This window comes from Sparassis crispa (genome assembly GCF_003851025.1).
Source record: "Sparassis crispa DNA, contig_000001F, whole genome shotgun sequence".
NCBI classification, from domain to species: Eukaryota; Fungi; Basidiomycota; class Agaricomycetes; order Polyporales; family Sparassidaceae; genus Sparassis; species Sparassis crispa.
This window is the reverse complement of record NW_020939748.1, coordinates 3,169,997-3,193,965: the sequence shown is the minus strand read 5'-3', so window position 1 is coordinate 3,193,965 and position 23,969 is coordinate 3,169,997. Positions and strand designations below refer to the sequence as shown.

General features: G+C 54.3%; 10 protein-coding genes across 10 annotated transcripts; 4 read left to right on the top strand and 6 right to left on the bottom strand.

Moving 5' to 3' along the window:
• Positions 1 to 139: 139 nt before the first annotated feature.
• Positions 140 to 2,334, top strand: SCP_0211390 (Beta-glucan synthesis-associated protein; the record flags this gene model as incomplete). The annotated part of the gene is made up of 10 exons (XM_027755049.1): positions 140 to 202; positions 260 to 456; positions 522 to 612; positions 670 to 964; positions 1,010 to 1,167; positions 1,225 to 1,512; positions 1,572 to 1,778; positions 1,830 to 1,940; positions 2,012 to 2,181; positions 2,241 to 2,334. 10 exons carry the CDS (start codon positions 140 to 142, stop codon positions 2,332 to 2,334), a joined length of 1,674 nt encoding a protein of 557 aa, XP_027610850.1.
• Positions 2,335 to 2,890: 556 nt separating this feature from the next.
• Positions 2,891 to 4,692, bottom strand: SCP_0211380 (hypothetical protein; the record flags this gene model as incomplete). The annotated part of the gene is made up of 4 exons (XM_027755048.1): positions 2,891 to 3,014; positions 3,069 to 3,199; positions 3,256 to 3,288; positions 3,343 to 4,692. The coding sequence occupies 4 exons, from the start codon at positions 4,690 to 4,692 to the stop codon at positions 2,891 to 2,893; spliced, it is 1,638 nt and encodes a 545-aa protein (XP_027610849.1).
• A 693-nt stretch (positions 4,693 to 5,385) lies between these two features.
• SCP_0211370 (hypothetical protein) lies at positions 5,386 to 6,789 on the bottom strand (the record flags this gene model as incomplete). Its single annotated transcript, XM_027755047.1, has 5 exons — positions 5,386 to 5,455; positions 5,513 to 5,865; positions 5,916 to 6,284; positions 6,342 to 6,479; positions 6,529 to 6,789. The coding sequence occupies 5 exons, from the start codon at positions 6,787 to 6,789 to the stop codon at positions 5,386 to 5,388; spliced, it is 1,191 nt and encodes a 396-aa protein (XP_027610848.1).
• A 26-nt stretch (positions 6,790 to 6,815) lies between these two features.
• On the top strand, positions 6,816 to 7,984 carry SCP_0211360 (Very-long-chain 3-oxoacyl-CoA reductase; the record flags this gene model as incomplete). Its single annotated transcript, XM_027755046.1, has 3 exons — positions 6,816 to 6,847; positions 6,901 to 7,413; positions 7,468 to 7,984. The coding sequence occupies 3 exons, from the start codon at positions 6,816 to 6,818 to the stop codon at positions 7,982 to 7,984; spliced, it is 1,062 nt and encodes a 353-aa protein (XP_027610847.1).
• Positions 7,985 to 8,705: 721 nt separating this feature from the next.
• On the bottom strand, positions 8,706 to 10,018 carry SCP_0211350 (hypothetical protein; the record flags this gene model as incomplete). Its single annotated transcript, XM_027755045.1, has 2 exons — positions 8,706 to 8,975; positions 9,038 to 10,018. 2 exons carry the CDS (start codon positions 10,016 to 10,018, stop codon positions 8,706 to 8,708), a joined length of 1,251 nt encoding a protein of 416 aa, XP_027610846.1.
• Positions 10,019 to 10,924: 906 nt separating this feature from the next.
• SCP_0211340 (predicted protein) lies at positions 10,925 to 15,830 on the top strand (the record flags this gene model as incomplete). Its single annotated transcript, XM_027755044.1, has 15 exons — positions 10,925 to 11,917; positions 11,980 to 12,088; positions 12,146 to 12,235; positions 12,289 to 12,461; positions 12,690 to 13,012; positions 13,070 to 13,607; positions 13,659 to 14,022; positions 14,078 to 14,170; positions 14,229 to 14,365; positions 14,423 to 14,504; positions 14,558 to 14,826; positions 14,882 to 15,001; positions 15,056 to 15,165; positions 15,223 to 15,617; positions 15,670 to 15,830. 15 exons carry the CDS (start codon positions 10,925 to 10,927, stop codon positions 15,828 to 15,830), a joined length of 3,957 nt encoding a protein of 1,318 aa, XP_027610845.1.
• Positions 15,831 to 15,977: 147 nt separating this feature from the next.
• Positions 15,978 to 16,239, bottom strand: SCP_0211330 (hypothetical protein; the record flags this gene model as incomplete). Its single annotated transcript, XM_027755043.1, has 2 exons — positions 15,978 to 16,028; positions 16,087 to 16,239. 2 exons carry the CDS (start codon positions 16,237 to 16,239, stop codon positions 15,978 to 15,980), a joined length of 204 nt encoding a protein of 67 aa, XP_027610844.1.
• Positions 16,240 to 17,024: 785 nt separating this feature from the next.
• On the bottom strand, positions 17,025 to 17,400 carry SCP_0211320 (hypothetical protein; the record flags this gene model as incomplete). The annotated part of the gene is made up of 3 exons (XM_027755042.1): positions 17,025 to 17,124; positions 17,181 to 17,324; positions 17,393 to 17,400. 3 exons carry the CDS (start codon positions 17,398 to 17,400, stop codon positions 17,025 to 17,027), a joined length of 252 nt encoding a protein of 83 aa, XP_027610843.1.
• A 381-nt stretch (positions 17,401 to 17,781) lies between these two features.
• Positions 17,782 to 19,465, bottom strand: SCP_0211310 (hypothetical protein; the record flags this gene model as incomplete). The annotated part of the gene is made up of 7 exons (XM_027755041.1): positions 17,782 to 17,932; positions 17,992 to 18,647; positions 18,700 to 18,750; positions 18,804 to 18,887; positions 18,940 to 18,968; positions 19,126 to 19,172; positions 19,233 to 19,465. 7 exons carry the CDS (start codon positions 19,463 to 19,465, stop codon positions 17,782 to 17,784), a joined length of 1,251 nt encoding a protein of 416 aa, XP_027610842.1.
• A 2,645-nt stretch (positions 19,466 to 22,110) lies between these two features.
• On the top strand, positions 22,111 to 23,610 carry SCP_0211300 (Probable GTP cyclohydrolase-2; the record flags this gene model as incomplete). The annotated part of the gene is made up of 1 exon (XM_027755040.1): positions 22,111 to 23,610. The coding sequence occupies one exon, from the start codon at positions 22,111 to 22,113 to the stop codon at positions 23,608 to 23,610; it is 1,500 nt and encodes a 499-aa protein (XP_027610841.1).
• Between the last annotated feature and the right edge of the window lie 359 nt (positions 23,611 to 23,969).

Sequence of the window (23,969 nt, the reverse complement as noted above, 5' to 3'; positions counted from 1 at the left end):
AAACTTACTTTCACAGCAGGGGCCTGGGCCAATACCTTACTTTATGAGCAATAGTCGACTAAACCACGTTCTTACAAGCATCAGTAGTTCGTCATTGGCGACGGTACGTTGGTTCTGAGTGTGGGATAGACTCTGCATAATGCAACACCAGATGGATTCTCCATTTCTTGGCGCAGGACGACCTCTACTACTCGGGAATGAGGTGAATCACCCAGATTAACTAACCCGCCCTCTCGCTTCTCATATTCCTTCTGGGCAGTACCCTCTTTCTGCAGATCCCGAAGAATGGGGAACAAACCTGTCTCTAAATCTGAAAGAAACAGACGACGACATCCACGAGCCCAAGTATGGCGTCAACCGCAGGCTCATCGAAAGAGACGGACACATGTTTTCTTGGCGAGGTCTGATCAACCTTGGGACCCTGGTCTTCCTTTGTGCGGGGCTAGTCGCCTTCTTGTGAGTAATCCTTGTCTGTTTCCACGTGTAGTCTCAAGTACGCTGTTGAACTGATCAAATCCTAGTTTCGGATATCCCATCATATCGTACTTCACATCCGTCAGATACTCTACGCAAGGCGGCTATAACCTCGGCGGGATCAATGCATCGGGGCAGGTACGTTTCAATTTTCTTCAGTTTCCTACTGGTTCCTCAAGCAACTTGAACCATTAGGTACCGTTGCTTCCGGGAAATTATGGTCTCATCGACCTCACCACCCCCGATTCGGCGCATACCAAACCGTCCTGGAACGGCGGCGGCGAGATGCAGCTGGTATTTTCTGACGAGTTCAATGTGGATGGCCGCACATTTTACCCGGGGGACGATCCGTACTGGGAGGCGGTGAACCTGCACTACTGGGAGACGAACAACTTGGAGTGGTATGATCCCTCCGCCGTTACAACGCAGGGCGGCGATCTGGTGATTACACTCAGCCAGAAGAATATGCACAACCTGGAATACCAAGGCGGTGAGCGCGAGTACCCTCTGGCGATGGTGTACTAAAGTGCGCTAGGTTTGATGTCGTCGTGGAACAAGTTCTGCTTTACTGGAGGATACATCGAGGCAAACGTCTCGCTTCCTGGCGTCAACAACATAGTCGGCTTATGGCCTGCGATATGGACTATGGGAAACCTCGGTCGCGCGGGTTACGGAGCAAGTCTCGAAGGCATGGTCAGTTCAAATGCGCTGGTTCTGTCACAACCAAATCTCAGTATCGATTTCTAATAGTGGCCGTACAACTACGACGCCTGCGACGTCGGCACGGTTGCGAATCAGAGCGTGAACGGCCACCCGGTGGCTGCTACGGTCAACGGCGACAAGAACAACGGCGGCGTCCTGTCGTACCTTCCGGGTCAGAAGCTCTCCAGGTGCACTTGCCCTGGTGAGAGCCATCCTGGGCCCAAGCACAGTGATGGGACTTTTGTTGGGCGGGCTGCCCCGGAGATCGACATGCTTGAGGCGCAGATTACGGGTACGCCGCTGACAGGGCAGGTGTCACAATCCGCTCAGTGGGCCGTAAATATCATCGGTTCGTGTGTGTCTCAAGACTCACGAAGCTGACTTGACCTGCTTAGCCTTTTAACGCCGGTTATAACTGGCTGAACACCAGTGAAAACCAGGTCATCCCGGATCCCAGCGTCTCTGTGCACAACATCTACGCGGGCGGTGTACTGCAGCAGGCGACGTCTGTCATCACTGATACCAACCCTGGGTGCTACGAGTATGAACTTGGCTGCTATGCTGTCTTTGGCTTTGAATATGTCCCTGGGTTCGAGAATGCGGTACGTTCCATGGCCCCTATTAAACTCGCGAACGGCTCATTGCACCGGAAGTATATCGCCTGGGTAGCAAATAACCAGGTCTCCTGGATGCTGAACGTCGCAGGCATGGCCGCAGACCCGCTCGCGCAGATCTCCGCGCGTCCCGTCTCGCAGGAACCGATGGTTCTCTCCCTCACCTCTGATCCGCCGTTTCCGCACTCATGCTTCTTTTCTTTCTTGATTTTTTATTGCAGTACATCATCATGAACCTCGGGATGTCGTACAACTTCGGCGCTGTCAACCTCAGTGCGCTCCCGTTCCCGGTGCACTTGCGCGTGGACTACGTGCGCGTGTATCAGCCAAAGGACTACATCAACATCGGGTGCGACCCGGAGGGCTTCCCCACTGCTGAGTATATCGACCAGTGCGTGCTGTGCTCATCGCGCTGAGGTTCGGAGGTTGACGGCGCCGCGGGGTGACTAGGTACATCGAGGCATATACGGACCCAAACTTGACGACGTGGCGGAAAGACTACGGCCAACCATTCCCGAAGAACTCGTTCCTCGGCGAATGCTGAACTCTGCTGCCAGTGAATGAAGGCTCTCGTCATCCTGCAACTACTTGCCTCAGTCTGCCTCTGAATCTCGCTCGTCTACCCTGCAACTGTTGTCGCTGTCATCACTTGTTGTATCAATTCATGAAACATCCACTGGTCCTCCGTACTCTACCCCACCTCTGATTGCCATCTGTCTGGCCTTTCTCTCCGCTATCTTAGTAGCCCGCATAGTTGATCTGTTGTGGTATAGTACTCACACATAATCCGCATTCCGAGGGCACCATGTGCCGCTCTCGCCCAAGACAAGTGCAATTGATTCACGGTAGAGCACGAAAGCATCATTACGCCTACGACAGGAGGTATGTATAGTATGGTCCAGAGCATTAAGAGTACAGGTCCAGCATCGAAACAACCACAATACCAGGGGGAAAAAAAACAAGAATACACAAAGTCCCGGGAATACAACAATGTGTGCGCTAACGTCCTGGCAGGGCGGGCCACGTAAGATCTAAGGAGATATGCGTACAGGCTAGATGGATTCGTAACAGAGAGGATCGATGTGTAGGCGAGAACGACGTCATACTCGCCCCGCGATGCGGTCCTCGATGATTTGGGTTATCGTTGGCGGGTAGACGGGGATCTGCGTGCCCTGGAAGCCTTCGGGGTAGTTGGGGTCTGGTTTGTCGGGCACCGTATGGTATCTGTGTGGAGGTGAAGATTGAATTTAGGAGCTATAGATTGAAGGCGGGACGCACGTATCGTTCCACACGGCGAAGTGTCGCATGCCCAGGGCGTGTGTCGTCCACTGATAGTCGTGCGCAAACCCGGTCGGGTAGAAAATCTCGATGACGGCCGAGATGGGCGTGACGGGCATCATGATAAGATGCTGAACAGTGTGTACTGTCAGTGAACAGGGCACGCAGACGTTTGCGGGTTACCCACCGTTAAGCCATTCCCGTGCACACCTAGCATGATCTACGAGAGATTGGATCAACCGAAGGGGAAAACTATCACGGTGGGTGGACATACCGTGGTGCGTGCTGCCAACTCCAGCTGCTGCTCCATGCTCAGCCTCTCCGCCTGCACGATGTTAAGCTCCCACCCGTGACGCCTGCACATCTCCGTCAAGGCCGTGACTAGTGCTTCATGATGACCCTCTATCAGATGGCGCTTCGACCCCTGCCGGGAGATATACGTGATGACCACGTCCTGGCCGAGATGCAGCGGGGGTGCAGATGCGCCCGCAAGAAGCTGCGGCCTCGTCTTGCCAAGGGCCGCGGCAGTCTGTTCCGCGCGCACGCCGATGTCCATCACACGCTCGTCGACGCCCGCGAAGCGGAGCACCGCGCGGCGCACGGGCTCCCACCACCAGCGGGTGAGGTTCCCCGCACGACGCATATGCTCGACCGCCTCCGCCGCGGTGCGCTGCGTGCGCGAGCCGCACGCCTCGCCGCGGAATGCGGCGGAGCGGTCCGCGAGGAGCACGTTGTCGAAGTGCCATGCGCGGGCTCGGGCGCCGGGGGAGACCGTCGAGTCGATGCGGTCCTCCCAGTCTTCCTCGACCTCGACCGTGATCGATGGGAAGACGGCGCGCATGAAGTACGAGTTGAAGCCGGGCCCGTCCCGCCAGCCGTAGGCGTCCGCGTGCGCGAAGATGACGTGCTGTACTGGCGGTGCGGTGGTGAGGCTGGCGGAGGAAGGGTCGACGACGGCCTTGAACGCGCCGGACCAGAATGCCCAGGCGCCGAAGAGGAGCTCCGCGCAGAAGTGGTAATAGTGGTCGAGGAACTGGTGCGGGTCGTTGAAGAGGAAGGTGTTGCCCTCGACGGACCACACCCTGTTGCGCTCCCAGCGGTCGGGGTTGCTGCCCCAGCGCAACCGTGCTTGGGCGGGCGTGATGAAGTCCATGTTGTCGGTGGTGGGCATGCGAGCGCGGACACTCTCCTCTGTCGCTTCTGCGGGCCGACCGGTGGAAGTGATGTACTGGATGTCCGGGAAAGACATTGGTGGTTCGTTTGTTACAACGAAGAGGGTGCCATTGGACATGTAGAGATTGCGGAAGACGGTCCAGCCAGGAGCGTGCGAGACGATGGTGGTCTCGGGGAAGTTATGCGAGACGTCTGCAATCTCTGTTACGACCGACTTCTGGGCGGTGCGCTCCTTCACCTGTTCCTGCACCTGCTTGCGCCCGCGGTCGACGACTGCGGCCGGGGCGTGGACGTCGTTTTGGGGTATGATCCTGGAGCTGATCTGGGTGTTGACGATGATGGACTGCTCCTGGGTGAAGATCTGGAAGAAGCTGGACGCGAGGCGCATGGCTGTCGCACCCAGGAGCACGAGCAGGAGGTCGCGGATGGTCCTAGTTCGTAGCACGCCCATGGCGAGCAGGAGGTGCAAAAGAGCTCCAGAAAGCGGGCGGCGGGAATTTAACGGCGGGCATTAGAGGGGTGGCGGATAACATGGGATCGGAATGTCCCCTATATGTTGTGAACGGGACCAGTGCCTTGCCCTTGGCTTAGCAGAAGCTTAACCTACTGTACGTTTTCCGCGCTTTCTCGCCCGGGTCCATTGCTGAACAGAGTTCTTCGATGTGGGATCGCATTGCCAGGAATTCTCCAGAAAAAGAACACAAGTTGATGCCGGTATAAGTACTGATGGCGAAGGTAATGCGCACTGGCATACGTCCTCCTGCTGATTTGCACGTGATCCCCGCGTTGTCTCCGTGATGTGACTTCTGCATCTCAGCGTTCTTAAGTTCCCGATGGGCTTTGCAAGGCCGCAGATAGAACGTCACAGCAGTGAGAGCACTCCACTCTCGAGGTAAGGGAAGCTAGATTGAAGATGGTATATCGCTCTTCCCCAAACTCTCGCCACTCTAGACCTCTCAAAGAGCTATCGGCTTGATCTCAAAAGATGGATGCAATCACAGAACAGAAAAGTGTAGAGTGTCTCCCACACCCCATGACTCTCGAACACACGTCAAATCTGTGCGCCTGGCACCATGCTCCTCGCGGCGAAAGCGGGCGTGACTCCGGCCAATCATCGTGTCCAGACGCATCCCGAACGCCATCTTCAAGACGTCGAGGCAACGTCACGGCGGGGCACCGAAGGCGGCCTGGGAATCGCAGGCATAAACGAGCGGCTGCCGGGGGCGTCAAGTCAGTGTGGCATAACATGAAGCGCACGAGAGCAGCGTCACCGGTTGAGCACGAGCCCCTTCAGCGCTCGAATTTCCTTGCGCACGTCCTCCTCTTCGGGATGCAGCTGAGGGTCAGGGGACGCAACCCCGAGCCGGAAGTTTGTGCGCGGAAGCGCGTACGAGTACGTGTGAGCAGAGATGTAGCCCGTGAGACTAGAAAGGGCTTCCAGCGTGTGCTGGTAGTGGCTGGCCTGCGGCATGCTTTCGGGAAGCGCCTCTTTCAGGGAATGTAATGACGACATGAGAGGTGGAAGCGGCGGTGGTATAGGAGGGTGGTAGGACCATACAGAGGTACCATCTGTGTCTTCGTGGCGGAACACGGGGCTCATGGAGAGGGTCTCCCAGAGCTTTGCCTGCACGTTGTCAGATTCTCACCAATTTTTGGTGTATTTAACTCACGTACTTCGAATTGGACTCCCTCCTCTTCCGACTTCAGCCAAGGCAACTTGGATTCCAGTGTTTGGAAGATGTCTTCGGTTGTAGGTTTTTGATCTTGCGAGACCAAGCCCTCAATGGCACATCGTAGGAGGCTGAAAGGCGGTAAATCCCGACTATCCTTACTTGCAGCAACAAACTCGTCCAAGGTATGACAGTCCCCGTACTGCGCAGGATCCTTGAAAGGTTCTGCTTGGGGAAGGATGACGAAGGTCTCGGTCTGGGTCGTCTTCAAAGCAGTCACTGAATCTGTGAGCTTGCCCAGCAGGTTCCTCTGGTGACTGCGTAGAGCATGCCGCGCGTGGTATGACTGCGATAGTCGTGGATAAATAAATTTCTATTGCGACGCGTCGGTCAAATGGATTAGCATTCATTCGTGAAATGTCTCACTCACGAAATACAGTAACAACAGCCCCACGGACCCCCCCGCGATCCAGCTGAGTATCCTCGTTACGCCGGCAAGAAGGTTAGGCAGGTTGGACGGTGGAGGCTGCGGATACGTCCGTGGCGGCACTAGCGGCACTGCTGCAGGCTGGGCACACTTAGTCCTTAGTACTGTGCGTCTCGATGGAGCCTCTCACCACTTCCCGCAGGAGCCCGTCCACCTCCGCATCACTCAGACCTTTCTCTGCTAGGAACCTTCGCTTCGCTGCGGTGTCTTCGTGCACGACCTGGGGCGAGCTGAGGAATGAACGCGCTTTCTCGAGGAGCTCGGTGCGGTCCACCGCGACCTGGGTGTTCACTTGCAGGTTTGCTGCCTGAGTGTCTGAAATGGAGGGCGTCGGCGGAACATTAGGGTCGGCAGATGGCACGCTGGATTGGTCGTCGGCGTCGTCAGGCATCGTCCTGTCGGTGAGCGAGCAAGGATATGTCGATGTCGCTCGGCACGGGCGCACTGAGGCACGTGATAGCTGTAACATTATGGGCGTCTGCTGATCTGCTAAACATAGAAGCTGGGAGCAATCATCATGCAGCTGCATGGGCCCATCTCACGTCCTCCATTCCTTCCCTTCGTCGTCGCTGCCCACTTCCCCAACATCATCAATTGAGATGTTGTCCGTCGTGGAGATATTTGCCGTCATTGGTGTGCTGCTCTCCATCTCCATCGTCTACCGCTTCGCACTCTTCGTCTGGCTGTATTTCCTCCGGCCCTCGGGCGTGCACAAATTCTTACACGGCCCTCCTGCTTACGCCATAGTCACCGGTGCCACCGACGGCATAGGGAGGGCTGTCGCCCAGGAGCTGTACAACAAGGGCTTTAACTTGATTCTGCACGGTCGCAACGAGGAGAAGATGCGCAGCGTCGTGGAGAGCATACGTGCGACGGGCTTGCGTGACGTGCGGTACTTCATCGCGGACGCGTCTCAGCAGGGCATTGATTTTGTGAGCATCGCGGAAAGGTATAAAGACCTCAACATCACGCTTGTGATCCATAATGTCGGAGGCTCGTCGCCAAGACGGTGCAGGTGAGCCCTCCTCTTATTTTCTTTGCTCAACCTTACGAGTCAAAAATTCGGTAGAATCGATGGCTTCACTGAGTCGGAGCTGCTGGGAATCGTGCAGATGAACGCGCTCTTCCCACTCCTCCTCACGCGTGCGCTTCTCCCCTCGCTCCGCGCGTCGGCCGCGCACGGGCCCGTCCTCGTGCAATTCGTCGGCTCGCAGGGCGCAGACGTGTCCCCGCCGCGGTTTGCGCTGTACGCGTCCTCAAAAAGGTTCCTCCAGGCTCTCGCGCGCGGGCTCGACGTTGACGAGCGCGTGTGGGACGGCGCGTCCGGCGTGCGGTTCGAGTACGCCGCTGTCGGCGAGGTGCGCTCGCAGACGCACCCCGTGCAAATCCGCGTCAGCTCCCCGTCGGCGGAGCGCTTCGCGCGCTCGCTCGTCAAGCGCGTCGGCTGTGGGTGGAGGCGGTACGCGCCGTACATGCCGCATGCGTATATGCAGTGGATCGTGGAGTTGCTGGGGGAGACGGTCGTGGAGAAGTATGTGGTGAAGGAGATCGACCAGATACTCGCGCTCGGTGAGAAGAAGGCGTAATGTATGTGTTTCAACGGATTTTAGGACCCTTGTACTACTAGTATTCCAGATGCTCGCTGGTGGAGATGTCGCAAGAGCTTGGCGGAGCCATGTGTGTATGCTAGCATTTCTAGTAACGACAGCCGGCGAGTCGATACAAAGAGGTATTCTCCTCTTCGCGGTGCACATCATGTAAGGACCAGATACTACGGAAATCGTGACATATCTCAATATTTTTCTGGCTCTCGACCTAAAACTTCAAGCTGCATGTTTTAAGAAGACTTATGGGTTTGTTACTACTGGCGAACAAGAAGCCAATCAATCGCAACGCTCCTACTGAGTACATGTGATGGCATATCTCCCCGCAGATATACGTGCCTAGAACGGTAAATGAAATTCTAGATGTAGAACTGAAAAGACTAGGAAAAGTTGGGTGATTCTGGTGTGTATCAACGTAATTGCACAGATTGTAAAGAAAATCGACAAGCGATTGAAAGTCCAGCCTGGAGCGCTTGTGGAGATATGAGAAGAGGGAGCTCAAAATCCGGCGCAGGTATCGTCGCATTTGAACCATCAAGTGCAATAGTAGTAGAGAACACCGTGAATCGCCAGGAAGCGAATGGCTTAATCGCCGTTGATTCAGGTCCTGAAGAAAACCGATCCACAACGACGTCAAAGCCCAGTCAGGGAGATACGCCTCACGCAGGCAGAAGGGGCGCAGTCCATTAGCTCGCGTCACGATTCATGCGGCAGCACGCCAGAGGGCGTCGCCAACCTCCCGCGGCATCTCCACCACCCGCTGCTCCGCGCCAGATCCCTCAATTCTCCACCACGCATACACTTTGCCCAAGGGATCATCCAGGCTTAGGCAATTTATTGCGAGATAGCGCAATGAGGACATATATTGTGCAAGTGCGACTCGCAGCTCATCTTGGTGCTGCTCCTGCTGCTCCATGAGAGAGACACGGATACAGAGCACGTCCAGTGGGGCGAGGAGCGGAAGTATGGTAGCCTGCCGCAAACGAATGGTCAACTCAACACGGCTTCAAACTCACGATGATCAAGCATGCTCACCAGCCAGTCCGAAATATCCATTCTCAGATACAACTTCAAAGTGAGATACTGAAGCTGCGGAGACAGCTCGACAATGCGCTGCCACAGAAGTGCAGGCGGTACGAGATGGATGACAAGATATAGTACTGCGGGTCGGACATATCGCAAAACGCAAAGCGCTCGCTCAATCTCTGCTTCGGGAGGCATGTGGTTCGTACATAAGAGCCTCAGGGTTACACAATGGATGGGGCGCACAATGTGCCGGAAGTTCTGTGAACTATGCACGGTGCGTGTGGCTGGCGAGGAGACATTGGTAGCGAAGCAGTGCAGGTGCTCGAGGTTGGGAAATGCATGCATGAAGACGATCGAAGGTATCTGGACCAAATTAAGAGCAATGTATCGACATGCCAGCCATTGCGGACCTGCATAGCATCCTCCTGACGGCATGTCGTCCTCAATGATAGCACAACTGACCTCGAGGTACTCTGCATTTTGCAGAGGCAGGTGAGATAGACGCAAGGGAAAATCGCGGCCGGTAAGTGAGACTTTGCGCGGCTTGCTACGGAACTTAGAGAGCATCTCATGCACGGTACTTTCGACCGCCGTTAGCTCGATGTCGTTAATTCCTTCGAGCGCGGCGAGTGCATCGCCGATGCGCGGTTCGCTCTGCATGAAACTCACCGCATTGCGGACGGTGATCGAGGTAAGACTCTGAGCATGCTCCAGCAGGTCCGCAAGGAGGTGCGCGTTAGTGAAATTCCCGTCTCCCAAAGTGACCGAGAGACTTTTCAAAAAACGCATGCGAGCCGACGAGCCACTAAGCATGTATGTGCAGAAAGCAGTGAGTTGCTGATGGTTTATCAGAGTGACGGAGGAGAGTGCCCGCGGCAGTGCGACGGCATGGAAGTGGCGGCTGGTCTCGGATAAAGACAGGGCATCGTATGATCGGAGAAGTGAGATGATGAGGAGCAGGACGTCCTCGTCGATGGTGGACAGATTCATGTCCTCGAGTAGAAGAGATTCAAGCTTTAAATAAATCACCGTGAACCGTGACAGAGAACGGATGAATTCGAACCGACTACGTCACACGTGAAGGCACTGGTCAGTATCCCGTGACCGTTCCACGTCACGGTGTGACCGATCGCTACATCTAGATTGTTCTGCTGTAAAATTCTACTGGTTCTTGTCCTGAAAATGCAGTCAATCTCTTTGACAGTAAATGTCTCCATGATCCCCTCTTCAATGCATCACCCGTACCCCCACCGACATACAGCCCTTGCCAGCACTGCCCACGCGAACCAGAAATCCACCCCGAAGCTCCCGGAGCGTGCCTGGCCCACGGATATGTACTCGAAGCACATACCACTGGCGGCTGAGGAACGATCCTCCAACATATGAATGACCAAGGCAACGTTCAGAGCTTTATACTGCTTCACAATACCTGAGAAAGCAAGACTTGACTGGGTTGCATCTGCTATGGAATAGCAGACATCAGAGTCGCAATCTCCCATCGCACGGATAGTTTCCTCCACCGTACGCATCTTGCCCTCATTCCTGCCATGTCAAAAATTATGCTGAAACCTTTGAAGGACAGCTCTTCCGCAACGGCCATCCCAAATTTCATCTGTCGTACCAGTGACTACAATGTGTACGGGAGGACCGTGCAAGTCATGCGATGTAGGTCGGTTAGAGGACCACGGCGATGGCAGCGAAACTCCATCGTGGTCACCATCGCAGCAGAGAGAGCGAACGTTCAAGGAATGTTACCTTCCGAGGAAATCCCGAGCACGCGATCGGTCACACAGCTGTCACTGTGGTACCGACACAGTGAACAAGTCACGGTCACGGTCATCGTCGACTCCCGAGCTTGACGTCGACTTCACCTTTGTTCACGTTTACAGACGATCTATGCTCGAGAACATGAGTCTGCTCACCATCAACGATGATGTTCTGCTCCTCATCATCTCACTTCTCCGACCATACGATGCCCTGTCTTTATCCGAGACCAGCCGCCACTTCCATGCCATCGCACTGCCGCGGGCACTCTCCTCCGTCACTCTGATAAACCACCGGCAACTCACTGCTTTCTGCACGTACATGCTTAGTGGCTCGTCGGCTCACATGCTTTCCTTCAAAAGTCTCTCAGTCATTTTGGGAGACGGGAATTTCACTAACGCACACCTCCTCGCGGACGTTCTCGAGCATGCTCGGAGTCTTAGATCGATCGGCATGTATTATTCGGAAAGTCTTATACAGCTGGAGCCGCGCATCGGCGATGCACTCGCTGCGCTCGAAGGGATCGATGAAGTCAAACTGCACAGGGTCGGAGACGCCTTATATGGGATGCTCTCTAAGTTCCGTAGCAAGCCGCGCAAAGTCTCACTTACCGGCGACCATTTTCCCTTGCGTCTATCTCACCTGCCTCTGCAAAATGCAGAGCACCTCGAGATCAGTTGGGCTATCATTGAGGACGACACGCCGTCAGGAGGATGCTATGCAGGTCCGCAATGGCTGGCATGTCGACACCTTGCTCTTAATTTCGTCCAGATACCTTCGATCGTCTTCATGCATGCATTTCCCAACCTCGAGCACTTGGTGTACCAGGCTACCAATTACTCCCGGCCAGCCACAGGTGCCATGCATAGTTTGCAGAATTCCCGGCCCTCTGTGCGCACCATCCATCATGTAACCCTGGAGCTCTTATATATGAACCCTACAACTCCCGCAGTAGAGATTGAGCCAGCGCTTTGCGTTTTGCTATATGTCCGACCCGTGGTACTTTGTCTTGTCATCCGCAGAGAACCACCTGTACTTCTGTGGCAGCGCATTGCCGAGTTGTCCCCGCAGCTTCAGTATCTCACTTTGAAGTTGTATCTGAGAATGGATATTTCGGACTGGCTGGTGAGCATGCTTGATCGTCGTGAGTTTGAAGCAGTGTTGAGTTGACAATTCATTTGCGGCAGGCTACCATACTTCCGCTCCCCGCCCCACTGGACGTGATCTGTATCCGTGTCTCTCACATAGAAGGGGAGGAACAGCACCAAGATAAGCTGCGAGATACGCTCGCACAACGTATGTCCTCATTGCGCTGCGTTGCGGTCAATTGCGCAACCCGGGATGATCCCTTAGGCAATGTGTATGCGTGGTGGAGAATTGAGGGATCTGGCGCGGAGCGGCGGATGGTAGAGATGTCGCGCGAGGATGGCGACGCCCTCTGGCGTGCTGCTGCGTGATAGCAGATCCGAGTCGCAACGCGAGACCCGATCTCGCAGTGGTTGGTGGGATGTCGGGAGAGGGCATCATGAAGATGTTGAGAGATGGGACCGTGGAGAAGTTGAGAGGGATCGTGGAGAAGTATACCGTCGGGAAGATCGAGAACGTCGACATACTCGATATCCAAGACAAGGCGAGTGAAATCTCGCCGGAGAAGCTTCCACACGACTACGTATGTACGATATCCCTTTGGTATGTTGTCTGTTGCTCGAAGGTATCGATCAATTTCTTACAATGTAGGGTACATCACTTTATTTTTTTCCGTGAGGGGAGAAGTTGCAATTGTTCCTGACAATTTACGAAGCCGGCAGCTGCTTTACCGTGAAAGGGAGGAAAAATAGTGGAGCCCAGATACGCAATCTGTTTCCTCCGACGAGGTCGGAGCTACCCAGTATTTCAGCACGACTGGGCACTCCCACACCCAGTTCATCATTTTCTCCGCTCTGCTCGACGGCAGTCTCTCATGAAGAGCTCAGACATCGAGAAGAGGGTCTTCCTCGACGTCGAGGAACAACCGCCCGCACGGGGTCGCTTCCCACGTCTCCGAGCGCTGATCGTCTGCGGTGCGATCTATGCTGTCTTCTATCTGACGGTATCGTCGTTCGTTAAGCACCCGCGACACACTTCGTACCATCACCATCACTCCAAATCCTGGGCCTTGCAGGCATTTGGCCACGGCACCAGCGAGAAGCTTGCGGGCGAGAAGGCAGAACAGGTCTTTCTGTGAGTCCTGTTGACTGTGCGCGTGCTCAATCTCGAGGTTGCTGAAACATTTGCTAGCTCGACGCCCAACGCCGAGAGCGCCATCGCTGCTTCGCGCGCCTACGCCACCCACCCACATCTCGCCGGGGCTTCTGAGGACCTCGACGACGCCAAGGACATTCTCGCGCTCTTTCAGAAGCAATTTGGCATCACCCCACCAGATGAGCTGCCTATATTTCCCGCCGGCACTGACGCGTCGCGCAGCGTGACGCTCGGCGTGAACAAGCTCACCGCACCTACGGCGTGGATCGACGTGTATTACCCTGTCATGAACACCCCGCTCGACCGCAGCCTCGAAATCCTTGACGCGAACGGCGAGACAGGCTGGGCGGCAGACCTCGTCGAGGACGGCGATCCTGCGGATCCCGAGGCGGCGGAGTACAAGGACGCGGTCCCGACGTTCCACGGCCTGAGCTTTAACGGCGAGGCAGAGGGCGAGCTCGTGTATGCGAACTACGGCAGGAAGGAGGACTACGACGCTCTCCTTGCAACGGGCATCGACCTCAATGACAAGATCATTCTCGCGCGTTACGGCTTCAACTTCCGCGGGCTCAAGGTAAGACTTTCGTCTCACTCACAAGAGTTTTGACGCTGAGATCTCTCACAGATCAAAGGCGCACAAGAATTAGGCGCCGCAGCGGTGCTCATCTACTCTGACCCGCGCGACGACGGCAGTGTGACAGTCGAGAACGGGTACGAACCGTACCCGTACGGCCCTGCGCGAAACCCGACGTCTGTGCAGCGCGGCAGCGTGCAGTTTATCTCCGTGTATCCCGGTGACCCGACCACGCCCGGCTATCCCGCGTACGAAAACGCTACACGTACAGGCGGAGAGAGCATCCCCAAGATCCCCAGCTTGCCGATCTCGTGGGCGAATGCGCAGCGTCTCTTGCAAGAGATCGACGCGGAGGGAGATGCACGCTTGATAACTGGGAAGACGAGCAACAGCACGATCAGGCTGGTCAACCATGGTGGGTTACCGACAACTCCCTGTATGCGCGAAGGTTTGCTGAATAGGCCTTGTAGTGGACGACAAAGTCACTCCAATCTGGAACACCATGGCTGTTATTCCTGGACACATCAAGAACGAAACCGTCCTGATTGGCTGCCACCGTGATGGTACGTCTTTGAGGTATCTATGTTGCGCTCGAGGCTCATATATGTCTCGTCCGCACAGCGTGGGTCATGGGAGCGGTCGATCCCGTTTCCGGCACGGTGTCTCTGCATGAGGTCATCCGTGGGTTTGGTGCGCTGCTACAGGGCGGTTGGAAGCCCTTGAGGAATGTCGTGTTCGCTAGCTGGGATGCCGAGGAGGTTTGTGACCGTCGATTGTGGGCGCATATAAGATGCTAACTTACCTCATTCGATTAGTACGGACTGATTGGCAGCACCGAATGGGCTGAAGACTTTGCGGACTGGATCACCGATAACGTTGTCGCGTATCTGAACGTCGGTTTGTGCCTCCCGCTTCCCGGGAAATATCCGGTATTGATGTTCCCGTCTCAGATGTTTCCGTCGGTGGCGCTGAGTGGGGCGTACGCGGTTCGCCCTCTCTCGCACACCTAGTCCGACGCACCGCACTCGACGTTCCCCATCCTACGGTGGAAGGCAAGACCCTATGGGATGCGATGTACGATACGGGACCTTTCACTGGCCCCGCAGACGAGGAGTTCGTTGCCCTATATGAGGCCGCCCGGCGGAGCAGGGTGTCCGACACTGGTGTACCACCGCTCGGCTCCGGCAGCGACTTCACACCCCTCCTGCAGCACCTCGGGGTAGGTCATCTAGCCATACTTCGAAGTGCAAGTGTATTGATTGGTCTGGTGTTAGATAGCGAGCGTGGACCAGGGTTTTGCGCCCACGCCTTCGGACGCGGTGTATCATTACCACTCGATTTACGACTCGGAGAGGTGGCAAGAACTTTATGGCGATCCTGGTTTTCACCGGCATGTAAGAATACTGTTGATAGTTGACGCAGATTTTGACTACTGATTGTATGTGCAGGTCGCTGTTGCGAAGCACCTGGGCTTGTCCGCGCTCCGCATCGCCGATGCCATCGTGCTGCCCCTCAACACCACACAGTATGCGCTAGAACTGGATGATTACCTCGCCGAGTAAGCCTAGGTACCTTCCCATTAGCCTCGTGCCGCTGATCCACTCTTACCGCACAGAGTTGAAAACATTGCCACGTCCCTTGCGGTATCACCCGACTTCTCCGGCCTGAAGCACTCCATCTCCGCGCTGCAGACGGCTAGCAAGGCGCTGGACCTCGAGAAGGCCGATGCTGAGAAGAAGCTTCGCGAGCTCCTCGACAAGCTGGTACATCGCCGGGCCTGCTCAGGCCACGCCTCCACTGGGCTTGGTTGGCTCAAGAAAATTTTGCACAAGATTCGTAGACTAATCCATCGCCACCGTTCACCCATCCACGCGATCCATGCCGCAGCGCTGCGTGTGCAGCGCGCGAACGCGAAACTCGTTGCATTCGAGCAGGGCTTCATCGACGAGGAGGGCATCAAGGATCGCGAGTGGTACAGACACTTGGGCGTTGCACCCGGCAAGTGGCTCGGTACGTCCTTCTCCTGGTGTGAGTTAAGGGTGCTTACCAGATTATTGTGCAGGCTATGGCGCCACCACGCTCCCTGCTGTGTCGGAGGCGCTGACCATTGATCACAATGCGACCCTCGCCGAGCTCGAGGCTAGCCGCCTCGCGGGACTCCTCGACAAGCTTTCGGAGAAGATCACTGTGAAAAACGCAAGGTGCTCTGGCAAGATGATGTAAGGAATTGGAACATGGGATATCGGGTGCTGTATCAACTATATCTATCACCATCTAAGTTGCTTGTACTGCTAGATCTACTTTGGGAAACTTGGTCTGTAGAGCTGTCTCGGAAGCGCGAGACATCGCCATCGAATAGGTCTACGCTGCTTATCTCTTGGTCGGACGTTCGTGACCGAGGGCTGACTCCATGACTGGACCCTGAAGTCTGTGGCATGATCGTCAGCAAGCATGCCAGGCCCGCAAACAGTCTGCTCACCCAATTCACAGGTGCAGCAGCGACCAACGGCTCCTGGTTCCACTGGTAGCTCGAGAGTGTGTGCCGGCCGAGGTCCGTCGACGCGAGTCTCTCGCGGAAGTCCTTGCGACAGTTGACCGTGCGCAGGATTCCCAGCGTGTATAGCTTGCCCATGATGAGAACGAAGAACGCGTCAAGATGTCTGACCTTAGTCGACTAGTGCATGTTTAAGCTTCTACATAGACGGATAGATGACTGGCGTACCTCTCTGACGTGCTTGCTGCTGTAAAGACTCGCACCGAGGATCATGCAGGCACAGGGAAGGGCGGCAGACTCCCATGTAATGCCGATGATATGTTTCACTGTCCGGTCAAGGCAGTTGACGCCTGTCCTCGTGCGCCACAAGCATACAGACACTGAGCACAGGTGTCGTCAGACAACACCCTAAGCGCAGACGGTGTGGACTGACATATGGAGGTGACCGCAATGGCAATCACTAGAGAGCCGTATACCCAAAGTGGGAATGCCCAGATACCTGCGCTGAGGGGCTATAGGGTTGCTTGCCGTTGAAGATTCAGAGGTGATCAGATATTCTGAGCACTCACGTCCTCGTATACATTCATTGATCCGATTTCTTGGGCGATTCTCACCGCCTACTCTCATCATTTGCAAGGTAAAACAAACCGAAAGACTGGATCCTGGAACAAAATGCTCTCACCAGATAAATGTTAGCAACACACGTCGATGCAGAGAGCGAGGCCAATGCAAACAGCAGATAATAATTCTTCTGTGTGAGCTATGTCGCCGGGAACGCTCAGTTGTGGCTGCCAGTAGTAACGTCCGCGACCCACCTTCCAGCATCTGCGAATGAGAAATACCTCGCAAAGTGTGCAGATGACGCCGTTGAGAAGATATTCCGTGCTGTGCAACGGAGTGGTCCACTGCAGAATCAAACGTGATCAGTCCGAGGGCCGGTCGATGCGGAGAAGGCCATATACCCAATGCTTGCGAATGATTACGTCCAACCAGACCTTATAGGTTTCTAGCGCAGTCTGAAGGCTGTGAAATGGATGAACTAGTGTGGGTGGTTAGGTGACCGATCATGAACAACTCACATAGAGGAGAACACCAGTGTCCCCACGTAGAAACGCAGCAAAATCGAGTCTTCAGACGACCTGAGCCAGAATTTTACACCCTGTCGTACACATGGACGAAGCGTGAATTCGCGAACAACACTCAAATGACATGAAGCATGAGACCTGTGAAAAAATGAGACCTGTGAGAGATAAATGCAGAAAATGCGGAATCTAGCATGAAAAGGACATACCTTGGCATAGATACTGCAGGAAACCTTGTATCAATATCGGTCCCGTCGTGGCTGCATCCGGTGTATTATAATCAGTATCGTTCATTCCGCACACTAATTATCCTCGAAATCGCGAAGGATTCGCGAGTCGTGCTGAACCTGTCAGCCTCTGAAGAGTTGACGGAAGGAAGAAAAATTATCACGATATTGTGTCGGTCGCGATTTAGACCAAGGGCTCGCCAGAACTGTCGGTCTGTATCAGAATACTGAAAGTGACAACGACTAGTGTGATCATGATTGCACGACAGCTGCCAAAAAGATATACAATCATGATCGAGACGAATAGGCGTGTCAAACGAGCGTCGCATGCGAACCACAATCCGAGTCATGAGTATGCTTCACAGTAGACACTACACCGAGTCCTGGTGCTGCTTGACAAGATCCTTCAGGCGTTCCCAACCCCTTGGATGTTCGTGTTCGCAATGGGCCACCAGTTCCTCCAGAGTTGCGTCGACGAATGGTTGAGGAGGCTCCTCTGTGCCGCGTGCGAAATGGCGTGATCTGCGCAGGGGTATGTATAAGTCTGACGGAGGCTTACGTAGATGAATACTTGCCTGCACATGCCACAGAAGAGCCTTCCTTCATCCTCACCTTCGCCTTCTTCGAAGTTTTCCTCGACGCACTCTTGCAGAATTTGTCGCTCCTCCGAGACCACGTCATTCGTCTGTGAAGCAGTTGTGACCGAATCACTCGTGACTTCCAATGACCCAGTTTCTTTGAGAGCCGTTCCAACAGCTATAACTTCAGGAGGCACTTCTCCTGCAGGGACGGTTCCATCAGGCGCAACATCGGAGATGGGTGCGACCGTGGATGCCGAAGTAGCGACTATCCCATCCATCGCATGCTGTTCTGGAGGAGGAAGGGGTTCCTGACTCGTCACCGGCTGTGCAGTCCGTACAACATGTGGCAGTTCTTCACTAACTCGGCGCCGTTTTCTCGACGTGCCATCCATTGGGTCGTCTGCGTCGAGGGTCAGATCAATGACATTTTCCTGTTTAGGTATCAAATGAGACCCGTTCGCAGCAGCGCGCGGGCCCGCGGAGAACGGGCCTAAAGGCATGGTCGTCGCCGGTGGGATAGTCACCATCGGCGTAGCTGGCAGGCTCTTAGTGCCGTCGTGGGTATGCTGCCTACGGGGAAGAGATCGTGGGTATGGGGAGGCGCGATGCGAGAGAGGTGGGTGAGATATAGATGCCGACATCTCCGGTGGGACGGGCTAGAATAAAACGTGAACCATGCGAGACGCAGTGCGAAGACACATCACGTACTATCGGCCTGGGAAGACCATTGGTATCAATGTGGAGGTCAACAGACGAGTTCTTAACATATTTGTGAGCAGGCTGATATCTCGATTAGGTCCGGATAAGCTTACATTTCGGTGCCTGGAGCCCATGAATATTGAGTTTTCTGCAAGATCACCATCACGAGACAACGCGGGGAGATCAGATTTTGACACCTGTTCGGAGAACGTTAGACATGATTATGGTTCGCTGGAGTATTGTACTGACTATCGGCACAGACTGAAGACCCATCTTGCCTACGAAACACGAAGTGAGCGTGGTAATGCACGTTTAATCTCGATAGCTCGCCTTGTAGAATCGGCTGGGATACTGATCTCTGTTGCTGCACAGAAGTAGGCCGGATGGGTTGGCTAGGAGGATGTATACGACCGTTCGGCATTTGGCCCAACACACCACCGAGGTGCGCTACTTCGTTGCGGAGGCGTACAATCTCCTCCAAGCTGACGCGAACAAGGAAAGTGAGTCTCGCCGCATAGAACTATCACACGACAGGATCTTACGCTCGATGGTGATCATAGACAAGAACCTCGCGATTGGCTTCCATGATACGGAGCTGGTTCTGCAACTCGATAATGATTCGAGACTGATGCTCCGGGGACGCGCGCAACTGCGCGAGACGCTCGTTCTGCCCTGCGATCAGCTTTGCCATGCCACGATTATCGGAGAATAGCTTCTGGTTCTCAGCTCTAAGTTGCAAATTCCAATCCCGAATCTCATAGAATTGCTGCAGCATTTGGGGATGATACCCTACTTCCGAGAAACAGCCATTAGCCGTTGTTGACACGATTTCAAGTATGCGCTGTCCATACTGGACCTCTTGCCAATTTCTATCATAAATGGATTCTTATGAGCTCTGCTAGAACTAGGAAAACACAAACAACGGACACTAGTAATGGCCCATTTGTGTTGGCGTTAGGTGAATGAGAACCGGAGGATGGAGGCACCGCGTTTTGTTCGTTCATTTTCGCGTCAACAACTCCCTGATGGATCAAAATGACGAAATTAGTAGCATGAAGATGTAGCTTCAATAGCTTCAATGCGATTTAGCCTAGGTTTTGCTCGGTGGACGACTCGGAACGGACGTTTGAGACGCGTCTGACATCTCCTCTTTTGGACTATGGACCTCGGGGACCCCTGACAAATTGAAGACTTCCGAGAGACGGCCATTCTATGTCCACGAAACGCACCACGATGTACCGTATGCAACGCAATGCTATATCCTAAGGACGATACAAGGCGAAATTTGACGTGAGGAAGAATGGCGAACAGCAATACGGTACACGTATTCCGTACTTACCACCGTGACCAGGCTGCCGTCTGGATTCGAGCCCACTGCAAGGTCGAAAGTTTCATCAGCAACTGACTGTACTACCTGCGTCCACGCCAGAAGTGAGTTTGAGAGACCATATTGACCTCATTTCTAACGCTCTCCAAAGTTTGAGACCTGCACTTGCATTCTCGCATCGTTTCCTGCTCGGGGGTCTACAGCTGCCTATGCGCGCACTGTGCTAGTCAATTCACTACTGTATAGTCCACCCTAGCCCGTGTAGCTAAATTTGTTGCAGTTTCCAGATGTACGAAACCGATTCAAAAATACGCGGAAAATACTCGCCCAAAATTCACCTGCCAAAAGAGTGGGATATCTTGTCTATTTGTGCTCAAGCGTGTCGCGACCGCGATGGGATCTTTCTCAGTTCTGAAACTTACCACCGTCGGAACGAATTCTGACTGAAACTTCCAAGATAAAGGTCTGAGTGAGGTTCCTTAGGTTTTCCTGATGCCTGCTTATGCAAATGCCACAGCTTGAGCAAGTCTTTGCCCGTCCCACTTCCAGAGCTGTCCCCAAATATGTCACGCGCTCATCCTCTGCTTTACACCAACCCATAGGCACTGCTCCCGCAACTTCGATGCATAGAGCATATGTCGACATTCTGCATGAAGTAATTGCACATGTGACGAATGATTCAGAGCACTACTCAGACACAGGGAAACGTTGCCTTCTGACGCTGGCGCGTTCCGCCCGCGTCCGCCCAGCTCTCCGTGCTTTGTGGATGGATCAGTCAACGTTGCGGCATTTTCTCAGTGTTTTGTATACATCTTGCAAATCGGTCTCATCTCCTACTCCTCCACTGCGAACGTGTTTATCAATATTTTTAAAGCCTTTTGCGGTGTTCTACTCGTATTCCTAGCCAGATTTTCTGGATCAAGGCACAGAGAACATGTTGTAGAACAGGACGGTGAGTTTCTTCCGTTGAACACTCAGAGTCCGAGCTGCGCATGCCATCGTAGGCTGCACAAGTAGGGTGTCGGCGAATATGAAGGTCCGATACAATATTAATCCTGTGCTGGCAGGGCCCCACTAGCGCCAAAGAGTCCGTCTTATTCAATTTCCAGCCACCGTCAATTCGTCCCACTCCTGATTCTGGAGCTGAAAGACAAAGCGGCGCGAAAGACTTTCAGTGTGCTTTCCTGCAAAAGTCGTTCACTCTCAGTTGCCAGTCACCTTGCCATCGCTAACAGGATCACACTGGAACTCAAGACACCGATTGGGGCCGTACGACTCGGCGTATGGACGCTCCGCGGTGTTAGCATCGTACTTTCGAAACAAGCATTTCCACTGTGATACGCAGTCGAATTCAGTGTGGAATTTCATATAATCATACTGGTAAGTAGCAGTTTCTTCCTAGTGAGAATGTGGATAGCGTCACAAAAAACTCATGGATGGTATTATAAGATATTGGCGGCGTCTTCAACCTAATCAAGTGTTCTGTTTGACAGATGGAAAGTATATCTGTACAGTTAGAAGCAAGCAGCTGAACATGTCAATGTCATGACTGGTCTGTCGTGAATTTTCTTCAATGGCGCGATCACTTCCGGAGCTTCCTCCAAATTTGAGGTTCGGTCAAAGTTTGCTAAAAGTCCGACAAGCACTCCGGAGCCGTCGTCATCCACGATGCTAGCCTATGGCGTGTCCGCGTGACTACTAGGTACGCTGCCTTCGGGTCACAGTTCGCGTTCAGACTTGGGATAGGCTGGCACAGAGCTAGCATGAGAAAGATCGCACAACCCTGTGACCGAGGTCTATAGATATTATGTTGTCCCATGAGCAAGCGTGAGCTTTACTCAGGGAATCAGTCTGCGTGGTTTGTTTCGTGGTGGATGCTTGTGCAAAAAGAGTAAAAAGCGCGAGCTTACGTGAGGATGGTTGCACCATTTGCTGACACTGGGCGCTTATTTGTACATCCTGTTCCGAGGCAGACTCGGACTCTCCGTTGCCGCGTGAAATGTCCCTGATACTTATATCTCCTACGCCGGGTCACGTAGACTTGTACTCCTTTTCTCCCCTCCCGCGCTGTCCGTACCAGTTCAACGATACCCATGACGATCCACCACGGCGAGCTGGAGGGTGGCGTCTCTGACGAGGCTCTCCTCGACTTGCTCACCGCGCCGACGTTCCCTGTCGCCAAGCATGGAACTAAAAGGAGGGACTCCGAGCTCGATCCACTTCTGTTAGCAGCTGCAGCTGCATCAGGCCCGCACGTCACTCGAAACCACTATGCGCACGACTTCTTCCCCGCCGTCGGTGATCCTCGCGCGGAAGGAGCTTGGGACTGGACAAAATGGCGCGGGGACGACGCTCTTTCGCGGCAGGAACGCAAACCTCGCCTCAAGTACGTGAGCAGGCAGAAACCGCGTAGGCAGAGGTTGCGGGAGCTCGGGATAGAGGCAAACGAGGAAAAGGAAAATGGCCCTGCGAGAGAAGCCACGGACCCCTTGCGGTGTGCAGGCAATCTTCCCCCATCTGTGCCAAAGGCTTCGTCGTCTTCGACTTCTACAGCCGTCTCATCACCGGCGACTGTGCCATCTCCCGATGCTTCCAGAAGCGTACCAGCTACTCCCGCTATAGAGGTCAAGTGCATGGCACGGACCAGAGTTCCTACCCCTCATGGGCCAGTCTTCCTGCATCTATACCACAATAACCGCGACAACAAGGAGCATCTTGCCATCGTTGTAGACCCTGCGCAATTCCTAGAGGATATTCCCCATCGCGCACCGCCCATTCGCAGTCGCTCTTTAGATGCTGTATGGTCGGAGTCCGAGACGGAGGTGGAGCGTATCACTCGCGGCGCATACGTTGGGCGACTCTCCCAGACATCGCAGGTTCCTTCAACTCCGTGGGAGCACACGAATCAAATGACTGACAATGTCCCTTCACCTCTTGTGCGCATACACTCGGAGTGCTTTACGGGAGAGACCATCGGGAGCATGCGCTGCGATTGCGGCGAGCAATTAGACGAAGCCATTCGGCTTATATCGCAACCCATCACCATTCCATCCTCTTCGCCAGCCTTACCGCCTGTCGTTATTCCAGGTCGCGGTGTCGTGGTGTATCTTCGCCAGGAAGGCCGTGGAATAGGCCTACTATCGAAAATCCGCGCATATAACTTGCAGGATCTTGGCCACGACACTGTGACTGCCAACCTGATGCTCGGGCACAAGGCAGATGAGCGGGGGTATGAAATCGCTGGCGCCATCATGCGCGATCTCCGCATGGGCACCGAGAGGGGCGAGGGCGTGCGGCTGTTGACGAATAACCCGGACAAAGTGCATGCGCTGGAGCAAGAGGGTATCCGCGTCGTCGAGCGTGTTCCCATGGTCCCGCGGTCGTGGCAACGCCGGCAGGCAAAGTATGCTGCACAGAGGAACGCCATCGACATTGCCGTGTCGTTGGGGATGGAGGATCCACATGTTCATGGTTTAACTATGATTGGTGGTGGAGAGGTGTACGGAGAGGATTTGGACAAGTACTTGCGGACGAAAGTTCTGCGGATGGGCCATATGCTGCCTCTCCTCCCGCAGGACCCAGATACTATCTGATACCTTCCTCCTTATGATTCATTTACGTTGTGCTTGCATACACAGTGCTATGTCAGTGCTCTACTGACCGCGGAAATAGTGAATTATTGATTAATTTGTTGTACGAGCATTGGCTCTGTGAAGAGTTGTACCTACGTTACGGCTTTCCCAGAAAAAATGTCTGGCTTTTATCCAGCTCCTTTGCAGATCCTCATTGAGTTCTCGTAAATTGTGAACATCAGACTTGCGTTCGAAGACGTCGCCGTCCGTTCCTGAGAATAATTCGCCCCGCAGCCACGCGAACGACGCGCAGCGCTTGTACATAGTAACATCGACTGTCACCATTTCTTCTCCTCTCCGGATCAAATTTGCTTACAACG